We start from the raw sequence: 12,052 nt of genomic DNA on the forward strand, positions 1-12,052 counted from the left end.
GCGGAGCGCGGCTGCTCTGAGCGCCAGGACACTCGTCCTCATGGACTGCAACGCGCAATTCCCACCGCAAAACCGTGTCCCAGCGCTCAAATCCGCCACTTCACCAGAACAATTTAATCACACTGACAGAAGTTGTTTCTGGCAGTGGTAGGGGTGAAATGAGGGTTGCAGATTTGTTCCACAGATAGGTTGCGTAGAGGCTGCCTCTTTATTCAGCACTTACTGCCTCAGACTACCGCTTTGGAAGCACTCTTTTGTCCATCTCTCTGTCAAATGCTTAAAGTACTTACCAATTATCTAACTCAAATTAAATCACGGTGGTTTCTGTCCTAGGAAAACTGCATTAACCAGTTCTTGCAATATGCTCCACACACTGCCATCTTACCCTCAAAGAAGATACAGCCTAAGTGCATCTTATTTTTACTTCCAAAATAATGTTCTCAGAGATTGTTAAGACAACATTAAGATTTAATACTGAGATTACATGGCAGAAAGCTTTAGGACATACATATATTCCACTTCCACTCATACTAAAATGAGTGATGGCAACAAAAAAAAAGGCAGGAGACAGTGAATAATAAAATACAGATACTTTAATGTAACTGTTTAGGGGTGGTTTGGGCAATGGCAGACAAAACAACAAAAAGGTCCTTTTAAAAAAGTTATTATCTACCCATTAAATAGCTAGCAATATGAAATACTCATCTCATTGGGATGCAGAAGTTACCCCTTATTTTGGGAGAGAACACAGGCTATCTAGAGTTTAGTTTTAATTCCTGCAACTTGTTTCAGCTGGCAAGTAGCATGACACATACTTGCAAGACATTCTATAGCATTTGAGAAGCTGAGAGTTGCAAAAAAGTTCTTGAAATATTAAAGTGTTCAAAAATATCTTCTACAAACTAAAAGCAGAACAATTTTAATTAAGTTTTTATATAAGCATGCTAAAAATACCTAAAACTGTAAACAACTGTAACTACACAGCTTTTGTTTACCAGCAATTTTTATGCTTTTCCCTAATTTTATTGAGAAACAAAACTTTGTTCCTCCAGCAAAGACCACTATTCCTGTCCAAGTTTTGCATCCCTTAACGCCAATTAGCACGATCTTGGTGTTGCTTGTGCTCTTAGGTTTCCTGCTGTTACTAAGATGAGGAGGTCACTGCCAGGGAACTCAGCCGAGTGAGCTGAGCACGCTGCTTGGTGCTGCACCACTGGGAGCCACGCTCAGCACAAGAGCTGTGCTTCAGCACTGCAGAGCCTGCCACTGGGTTCACAATGAGGCACAGGAATCGGGGCTGCTATTCAAAAGCCAGTCAGCAAAAGTGAAGTGGCATGGGTTGGAATTTAAAAAATATAAGGTTGTATTGCAGAGCTGTCAAAAAAAAAATTTCCCTATTGGGAGGAGTGAATTAATGAATTTCACAGCAAATACCCGCAATTTCATTGGTATTTAACATATCAGCAAGGTGATGGTCTGTTTCTACAGTAGAGAAAAAGACATTAACTTATACGAACAGCTGAATTGGAATCTGATGTACTCTCTAAAATGTGCAGATGACAACAGTGAGCTGAAAGTCCACTTGAAGCATTTTGTGATGAATGTTTTAAGAACTAGACCAATGCAAGCACATTATATTATATAGAAATCATTGTGTCCATCATTACCTGCAATCTGGTCACTGCAGGGAGTTTGCTTCTGGAATACTTACATACATTCAGTACTCTTGGAATTGTAGATGCTTGATACAAGTGAAGTTTATTATCACATTATCCTTGCATTTATTATAAAATTATTTTGACTAAAGGTAACCATTATCATGGCAGACATAGGAAATGTTCTGCAGATGGCAGTTATCCTTTAGAGATCATTTGTGATCCCAGATTAAGACATCCAAATAAATTCCCAAGTGAGACAGTGTGCAAACAGAACATGGCTAATGGAACTGGGAAATAAAGGACTTGGGTAGATGGGACCCAAGCAGGTATGATCTCTGCAAAACTCCCTCTTTACTAGACATTTTATAAGTAATACTGTAAGGCCACAAAATTTTGATTTAAAACTGGTGCTTACCAACCAAGTTAGAATTGCAGTGAGAACTGGAACAGCACATGCCAGAAAGATTCAGTGACCAAGCCTGAGAAAGAAAGCCTCTTTCAGGTGAGCTGATGTGAAAGCTTCATTAGATATTAAACCAGCACTTCCAAACAAGATGAAGAGTGTTAGGCTAAACTGTAGACCAGTTAAAATTTCCATAGAAAATGTAGAACAAAACATGGTAACAGTTTTCCTACCAGACTTCTGGAGTCAGTTTTCTATATACAATTAAGTTCTCCAAACTATCTTCCATTTAGGTATTTGCAGAATAAAAGCAAGAGGCTCTACTGATAGTACAAATTTCCTGTCTAGGAGGTTATGAACACCAACAGAGCCTTGAGGATGAATTAAGCCTTTAAGCCTTTTTTTTTTTTTTTAAAAAATTCTGAGGCTTTTTGTAATTATGTTTAGTATAACCTATTAGAGCTTAGTTTAACTTCGTACTTTCAAACATTGATAAATTAACTTTCTCTCTGCAGTTTTTTCAATAGTAAAACACATTTCAGAATGACACTGTACTATCACACTCAGTATTGTCAAGCTCACAACCAAGCACACTCATCTCCTCTGAACTGTCCACAGGTGATGTTCAATACTGTACAATGGCCATGAAGTAGAAATGTATCCAGTTATAAGTGCTAGGAAGTGATACCCTGAATTTCAGAAACTGTACTGAAAAAGGCTGGTTTGGGCTGTTATTTTGGATTTGGTTTGCAATTGGTTTTTCTCAAAACAAGCAAGTTTTAGTTTATGCAGTAAAAAAGACCCAGACATTTGATATTGCTATTTATTTCTTTTTAAAAATTAGATAATTCTCAATGTAATATTCTAGCAACATGCTACTAAGCACTCTATACATTCCTTCTTCAAAATAATTCCAACTAGATCTTGGCAAGGATAAACCAAATAAGAATTATTTTAATAGTACCAACCAGAGTTAAACCAAAGGAGAAATCCTCCCCTGAATCTGACATTATATTTATGTGAAATTGCACCACTCGTACTTAATACTGTGTTGTCTTATATAACTATTCAAATACAAGTATTTAATTTCTCTGATAGAAACATTGTTTGTATATTTTTTCATCTAATTCAGAATAATAAAATTAAAATTTCCATGGGAATTAAGAAAAGTTTCAACTAGGGTTTTATATGGCAGTGCCTGAACCAGTTCTTCCACAGAGTTCTTTGTTAAAATTTACACACTTTCAGTAACCATTTCCAGCAGTGCAAATGATGTGTCCTCCAAAAAGTTTTAATGAAAACAATTTAATTAAAACTGGTTTGACAACCTGAGTATGCAAAGTCAAACCACAGGATACTAAATACTTTTTGAGATTTGTTTGCTTATCTACAAATAGAACTTCCCTCCAACATCCCATGGAGCAGAAACAATTGTGGTAGCAATTAAAAGATTTTCATTTGTCAGATTCAAGGTCACTAGCTAAATTATTTATACAGTTTTACTTCCAGCAAAGACAATCTCTTACAGGCATGTATGGTTTTGTACATTGTTTCCTAAATTGTTTAGAAGCACACTCTTACAGTCTCTATTTTATGGTGTTGTGCTTTTTCACTTATTCATCTGTACCAGTTTTTAGCTGAAAATTATTGTTCAATTTGTACAAATCACCCATAATTTAAAATTTATAATTACATTTCATGTAATTTTATGATTTCTTTGGGTAATTAAGTGATTCTGTACAGCTTTTTTATCAAAAAAAAAGAGCAATATACAACTAATGAATCCCAGTAGGATTTCCCCCCTCACAAGCACTGACATTATTTATTTAAACATATTGAACCAAATCCTTGGGCATGTCTGATGAGTTGTGCAGGAATCAGACATGCATGCAAAATGGCTCAAAGCTCACCTGTCACAAAGGGCCAGATCCTATACCAGGGCTATATCCTCTTCACAGAGAAAGGAAAAATAAAGTGTGAATGTCTAAATTACATCAGCTGTACAGATACAGTGGACCTTCAAGCAGAAGGAAAGCCCAGAAGTATGCCCTCTTATTTAAATTCTCCAGCATTTACTGTTTTATTTTAGGAGTGCATATGGAAAGATATATGGAACTCTATAGCACCAGAGGATTATACTTAAAATCCTCTCGGGGCAAATTACACTGAATGTAGGGTCAGTTTAGGGCTGGTATTTTAATTTTCAGTATATAATATTCTAGAGGATCTAGCCTGTGTCATCATAGTGCAAATGTAACCTCTTCTATAGATATCTTCTGGCAACAATCAAATAACATAACCTTAGAAAGAGAGGTAAACCTTGTAAGTGAGGCATGGTACATGGAGTCTGTTATGTACCCAGGCACCTTCTTTCATTGCTGAACCATCCACTTTTTAGAAAACATTTTAAAAATAACATTTCCTTTGATAATATTAAAATTAGATTATATGATATTTTCCTCTGTAAATTCATAAAGAACAGTATAAACTGATTTCTCCAAAGTAATTTCAGTTTAAAATGGGCTGAGAAAAGTTACAATGTTTAATGAAAATTTCAGAAGAGTACCTGGTTCACAAACATTTTTTTTTGTAATGATAAAACTTTGTCTGTAAGCCAAAAAACCTCCACATTTTCAAGTGATTTGCAGACAGTATTTTAGGTGCCACCACCACCTGCAGTTATGATGATGATGCTTTGTACCAACAGAACGTGTCCTACTGATGATCAACATTCATCTTCTTCATGCGATGAAGCAGGGCATCTTTTTCCATTTGGACCTCAGCAAGAGCCATTTTGGCTTTGGCTAGTTCCTGTTTGAGACATTCATTTTCTTCAGTAAGCTGAAATGAACAGGTTAGAAAAGAGCTATTAGTATAACTCCATACTGATGACTTTTTCCACTTCAGTAACTTTTAAAAAACCAAATGCTCCCATTCACTGCTGGGCGGAGGTTTGCTGAGGCTGAGTCAATTGCAACTGATTCTCATTCAGTGAGCGTAGGACATGGAGAGAGTTTATGCAATTAGCTCAAAAGGTGGGATAGCCAGTGTTTCAGCTATGCCATTTCCATTCTGGAGTGGAATGGAAGTGACCCAAGTTTCTGAGCTCTAGGACCAGATTCTTACCCAGTGAGAAAATCAGCCAAATTAATGTGTGGGTTCTGTCATCATCCATTCAAAATCTGGGTATGACTGATAGATCAGTATGGATCTGACCAAATAGCTAAGTCCCTTGTCTTTGGCAGCTGTGTTGTACAGGAATGAGGGAGATGGGGAGAAGAAAAGTCCCTCATAAAATTCCCTCTGACATAAAGGAAGAGAGTCAGTGTGCAGTGTATTATTACACTATTTAGAAAGCACTGTTAAATTGCTGAACCACACCATAATATCCACAAAACGTATTTTCCATCTCAAACAGATTTCTGAACAGAAGTGTATCACAGCCTTACAATTAGGATTAATAATGATTGCAACCTAATTTTGAGGGGGCAAGGTGAAGACAAAATGAGTTCTTTATACCTCATTTTTAAGGAAGTCAGATGAATCCCTGCTTGATTTAGAAAGTCGGGGTGTTTCCCAAGTAGTTTGCGTGGCTTGGTCTTGTGTTTTACGTTCAACAGAACCCACTGCTTGCTGCAACATGTTGCTTGAATTCTTCATCTTTGACACATCATTTACTTTTTGATTGTCTGTATTAAAGAAATAGTGTGCAGGGCTTTTGTCAAAAAAATTTTAAGCTTTATTCTTATCAGTACAAAATTAAACCCACCTAAAACAAATATACTTATAATATTAAGTACATCATTATTTGCCTCTCAAAGTCAAAATTAAGAATAAAATTTAATTAAAACTCCTAAGATTTTAGATGAAGAAAGAAACAATATGTAACTTCCAGCCTGAAGAAAATAAACACATTTTTATAACAACCTATATCATCACCACAGAATATGCACTCTGAATAATCAGAAATTTGAGAACTTATAATATTGCTATTAACATACTGTCTCCAGGTCTCTCTGAAGATGGCATTTACATTTAAAGATACAGTGAGATAAACCTGCAGAATCAAATTTTTAAATTAGAAAAAAACCTTAATTACTTGGCATTAAAGAAACTTTCTAGCATTTGTAACTGAAGTACACTATATAACACCTGTTAAAATATACTGTTGTACATCAAGGGAAGAAGTCAGTGTCATAGTTTTATAGTAGTTTCTACTACTACCTGCAACACAAAACAACAAAAGACAGCAACCATCTTGGAAATCTGTATTTTTTGGAAATCTGCAATTTTTTGTTTGCTTTGTAGCAAAAAAGGAACCCTGAACTTATCAAGATGAAGTGATATGCATTGATGAAGCATATCCTGATGAGATTATAAGCATATTTTTTATTTCTTCCAGGTTGATTCAACTGTGGATTTTCACAGCCAATACACTGTTCAAAAAGGTAATCTTCCTTTTTGTGACTACACTTAGAATTATGGCATATGGCAACATAGCTTACACAAATTATCACCAGTTATCTTTTCATAATTAGTCACAAGCATGCACAAAGGAAAAAACAAGAGGATTATTGAATTGAGATATCAAGGTGCAGCAACATACAAACCTCTAATGAGAAAAGTGCCATCATCATTTCTTTCTATCCAGAGTATGTCAATATGCAGTTTTATGGGAACCAGCTCAGATGCCTTAAGATTTTCGCGTGGACTGTCATCCTAAAAAAGACACATAATAAAAAAATGAGTTTACAAGGAAATCAAAATAGATAATTAGGATGCTTATTTAAACATAAACACATTTAATGAAACTTAAAAGGGAATGTTTCAGAGCAGAATTTTCCAATGCAATCTCCACTCAACTTTGGTTCCCTTTTTTTTTTTCCCCCAGGGTTAGTTTTAAAGGCTCAAAATTATCTCTGGAGTAAGTCTGCTGAACTCAATATACAGTCCAACTAAAATACTTCAAAGTGTTTTTACAGAAATCTCAATAAGATTATACCCCAACTCAAGACATTTGTTAGCTCAGGAGCAGAGTCACAGATAAGAAGCCTGTGCTATATAGTGTCTGATTTTCCCTTGAACTATTTAAAGATTGAATGGGTATAGCAATTATTCTTGAGCAGATTTTGTCTTTTCAGAATTTAGTTTGGGATGACACCAGCTGCAGTTTACTTATACTACTGTATTTAACAGAAGAGAAACTTCACAAATTACTTCTTTGGGGGTCTCCCCAAGAAGTCTTTATAGTTCATTAAGCCTGTCAAATAGAATAACACAGCCAGTATCATCAGAAACTATACATATCAGCATTAAATGTATACCAAGAAAGCTGTTGAGATATAGCTTCCAAATCTTCTCGAATCAGCATTAAAATTGCAGCAGAAAAATCAAACAATAACAATCTTTCTCACATTCCTCTCCTGCCATGAAAAACACTGCATGAAGTCTCATGCAGAAGAAATAAAAGAACATACTGCATTTGAATAGGCAATGCAGCACACATTTGAACCATATCTTCTACTCTGTAATACCCAACAACCCTATAGAAATGAATCATCTCTATGTCAAATCTGCAGTTTGTCAACCATCATGAGTAACTTCACCATGACTTGTGTGCACTGCTGAGTGAGCACTTGGGTGCTTTTGCTGCCAAGTAGAATCTTGTTGCCAGTTTATTATTTTATATTCCCCATCTCAAGCAGCTACTTTCTCAAGAACATTTTGCTTAAGTTTGCCTTCTTGCCAATAAACCAGCACCATCCTGGTTTTAAATGCATGTGGCTATGTGTAAAGATTTTGCTATTTGCATTTGGGCATTCATGTTTGTGATCCACTGAAATCTGAGGAGAAGGTTCACAGCTCTTACAGAAAATGCTTGTGCTAATCCTGTAGAGGAGAAACAGCTCCAAGAGTGTCCAAAGATCCTCAGGGGATGGAAGGGCTGTATCACTGAGGGAAGGAATACTGACGCATTTTGAGTAGAACACAAGACAATTGCCTTTCCAGTTAATAATGATCTTGGCAGAATCAAGACCTTAGCCCCAGATGTAGAACTGAAGCTACTCTTCCAATCCTTACCTTGTTCAAAGTTTGTATGGGTGATTATTACTGTCCAAAGCAGTGTAATAATTATCTTTATGTTTGTTTGTTTTTCTGTGGTTCTACACCCCTCAAAAAAGTGTCCTTATCTTTATATTCAGTGGTTGTGCAGCACAGAACTCACCATCTTCTTTAAATGTCTGAAAGAAAGTCCCCTAGGAGACTTTCTTTCAGACATTTAAAGAAGATGGTGAGAGCAGAAGTGTCCTCTTAATGTTACTATTATAAGATATGTGCTGAAAAACGCTTGCACTGTTCAGTATCTGTTTCTAGGTAGAGAAGAACATGAAATGTGGGTTGTGTTCAAGTGAAATTTTTTGTACTGGAATTCCATAACCTTTCTCCTTATCTTGTACAGAACTTTCATTGCAAGAACTACTCTCCAACTAGGAGAGAGAAATAACCTTCAAAATACGTGGTTTGTAATTAGAAAATCCTATCGTTCGCTAAGCAAAAAAGCCTAACCAGAAAAACCTGCACTGTGCCTCTAGAACTTTACATATCAAATTCTCAACACCGTTACTCTACAAGAAAGACTTGGGAGAGGGGGGAAAAGTATAAAATATTAATTCATACAAATAGCTTGTTCATGCAGAAAATTCCCCTCCAGGCATACCACAGAGCTAACCAAATCTATGGATTTTAAAATTGTTTCAGTGTTATCTAAAGACCTTTCAGAGTATGATAGCAGTTTCTTTGAAGTTAACTGTATCCAGATTAGTAGTTTATCATCAAAGAAACAAGAACACATTTTTTTTAGAGCAGCCAAATATCTCATTGTTAACATACTTTTAAATTAATCCTTGCATTGGAAACTTTTATCTTCATAGGCATCACTTCTGCGACAGTTTCATCTTCTAGAAAATGTTGAATGTTTGTGAGAGAAGATGTTAGAAATTCAGCACTGAAGTTCTCCACATGACACTGAAGAAACCCATTTTTTACAGCTAGCAGGGAATGTACAATAGCACTAGGCCCGCTTTCCCATCTCAGACTAATCTCAGGTGATGAATTAACAGGTCCAGCCACAGATTTACAGTCAGAACCTGTTGCAAAAAGAAAACAAATTTGCATTAAAATTTTTCAGTGTACTGAAAATCAATTATGTTGTAATTATTTCCACCACTATTGTCCAACTGATTGTCCAAGAAGTACCATAGTACTACTATTCATAAAAGGCAGTGTTGCAAATACAGAACTTCAGAGCAAATTTCTAAGTATAGCACTTCAAAGTACAAAAATAAAGAGTACATATAAGGGCTAGTACCTCACTGTGGCAAGAGAAAAGACAATGGAGAAGTATCACCATGCACACAAAAAAAATTGTTTCCTTGGTGCCTTGACGATGGATAACCAATTACTTTGCATACGTTTCCACTAAGTCATTAAATTTCAATTCAGAAAAACATTAAAGTCACTTCACTCTCTCAGGAGAGCAGATATTTTCTTGGAAAGGCTGAACTTCCTGACTTAGGAACCATAAACAGCAATGCAGTAAGATAGAAAGTATGACCACATATGCATTACTTGAGTGGCAATAGACTTGAATGTTGAAAAAACTCTGGCATTTTCTTGCTAATTTCAGTATCTTTAATCAGTAAGGACAATTGCAACATTCAACCTAAAAAGTTCTAAAAATCATAATAAACTAAACTAAAGTAAACTAAAATTTAAGGTAAGCAGATTGGGGGGGAGGGGTCAGTGAGCAGTAACCATTTTTTATATAAAATGGTTATATGGTTTTTATCTACCCCATGGGATTGTCATGTCATCACTGTGATGGCTGACCTACAGAAATTATCTCTATTACAAGAAGCACAATCACAGTAACAGAAAAACCAAGCACTGAAAGTTGAAAGATACCTCAAGAAAGAAACTCAAGAAAAATCAACTGACTTATGTTCATTCATCATGCAACAGACAGCGCCTAGAGCTACAGCAGCCTGACATTGTAATTGATTTGCTTTCCTATATGTACATTAATTGGGTTCCTCTTCCTGTATAGTGTGCCAGTTCATGGATGATGTGGCACAGCAGCAGAGTCAGGACTTGTACACTTATCTACTGGCACTAGAGTCAGGGTAGATGGACACACTGTCGATCTGGGCCAACAAATACCAATGGCAAGATGTACATGGGAATCTTCAGCCTCTACTATGAACCAGAATCTCTCCCTTTGTTACCTCTGTGAATAGATGTTTCCAAAACACTGACAGCCATGACTCCATCCTTCCATCTTTCCAATGTTTAAGAAGTGCTAAATCTCATATTTCCCTTCACAACAAAAATCCAAGCCAAAAACAAAGCAACCAACCAAAACCGTACTGCAAGTATCAACTGTCTTTTTAGGCTCAATCCAGGCAAAAGTGAATAAACTACCATCAGCCCAAAAGAAGAAGGAACACTCTCCAGACAGAAGAATGATGACCATTCTGTTCAATGAATCTCTGCAACTGGTTCAGGAAACTTTGCTTCCCTCAAGGACCCATATACTTCCCACACATACAGATAAAGAAATAAGCAGTAGGTGTCCTAGGTATTTCGGCACCTGAAGAGTGCCTGTATCATCCAAAGTACAGAAAAGGAGCAGAGGAAAAGAACATACATCCAGTCTCAGCCTTGAGTCTATTTTAGTTATCTTGCAGATACCTCAAAGGGCCAGAGTCAAGGGAAAATGGAGTAAAAAATGCATAAAAAAAATTAGAAGCTGCTGTGAACTGCTGTTGCCTTCTAACAAGCATGTTCAGCATTGTAAGATCTCAGTAAAAGCACAGCCCTCCCACAATACCTCTGCCATACTCCATCCCTCCCTTCTTTTGGTTTTGCTGCCAGGCAAGAGCAGATAAAGTTGCAGTCCTACATCCAGCCCTGCAGGGAATTACACAGCAACCATGCAGACCTCAACTTGGTCCAGCTTTTAGCCAAATTCTTCCCTTTTTACATCTACTGCATTAACAGTATAGTAGGTTTTGAATGGTTATCTTCATCCAGAACATCTTGTAGACTGTAATTATAAGTTGACTATTCACTGCATTACATGGTTCCTCAGATTACTGGTTTCAATTGTTAATGCACCACTTGAGAAAGTTTTATCAAAGGTTTTGAAGAGGGAGGTTGCTTTTATTGGGATATTATCGTACACATTTTCTCACCTATTCTTTTGGTTGTATTTTGTTACCATTAACTCTTTTAAACAGTCTCTTTTGATCTGATTCTCAAGCTTTTTCCAAACTTTTTCTCTTTTAGTTCTAATAGGAATGAATATGGGACACAGGGAGCAGCAGCAGAAGATTCCTAACAGTACAGAAATCACAGTGGAGAGAAAAGATCAGTGGGGAGATGTACATTACAGAATAGTTACCAGCAATGCATAAAAACCCAAAAAAAGTGTTGCTTGTTCACCCATTCAGGTACGTGCCAGAAAGAGAAAGGAAGAGATTTGGAAGAAAGGAAGTATTTGGAGAGTCTAATCATGTTATACCCCTTCTATCCACAAAATAATTGGACAGTGCACAAGCCTCTCATTATCAGCTGAGAAGCATTATCATTATCAGAGGCTCAAGTTGTAGATACAAACAAGAGCAGGAAGGTGGCATGTTCATATTATTTACTCCCTCTGGCTTTTACAGAGGATATGGCAGATAACCAGAAGTCAATTTGCCTGCTGTATGAACTGAAGGTCAGCCATGAGTCCTCCCTGCAGGAACTTTTCGTAGCCTTCAGATACTTGACTGCAACATCATGCAACAGCTGCTCAGGCAGCAGCTGCTGGCAGTGGCTCAGCTTACCAGGAAATGCATTCTTTAGCCAGAGGATCAGAGGTTGTACCACCTCTGAAGCTGAAGCACCTCCTGAACAAAAGCCATGCTGATAGAAAGTTGGAATAAAA

The 12,052-nt window shown here is 36.7% G+C and overlaps 1 protein-coding gene across 3 annotated transcripts in view; it reads right to left on the bottom strand.

The window, feature by feature from the left end:
* Nucleotides 1–2,870: 2,870 nt before the first annotated feature.
* BLTP3B (bridge-like lipid transfer protein family member 3B) overlaps nt 2,871–12,052 on the bottom strand; it is a 47,389-nt gene continuing 38,207 nt past the window's right edge. For 2 of the 3 annotated variants that reach the window (XM_012569113.5, XM_072923256.1), the window contains 4 exons: nt 8,953–9,209; nt 6,672–6,780; nt 5,581–5,750; nt 2,871–4,902 (listed from right to left, as the gene is read on the bottom strand). In XM_012569113.5, the coding sequence (XP_012424567.3) occupies nt 4,777–4,902; nt 5,581–5,750; nt 6,672–6,780; nt 8,953–9,209 (662 nt within the window). In that variant the 3' untranslated portion in view covers nt 2,871–4,776. Of the gene's footprint in view, nt 4,903–5,580; nt 5,751–6,671; nt 6,781–8,952; nt 9,210–12,052 lie in introns of those variants that run through there. The other variant, XM_072923257.1, reaches the window with a different exon arrangement.

Source organism: Taeniopygia guttata, chromosome 1A (genome assembly GCF_048771995.1).
Source record: "Taeniopygia guttata chromosome 1A, bTaeGut7.mat, whole genome shotgun sequence".
NCBI classification, from domain to species: Eukaryota; Metazoa; Chordata; class Aves; order Passeriformes; family Estrildidae; genus Taeniopygia; species Taeniopygia guttata.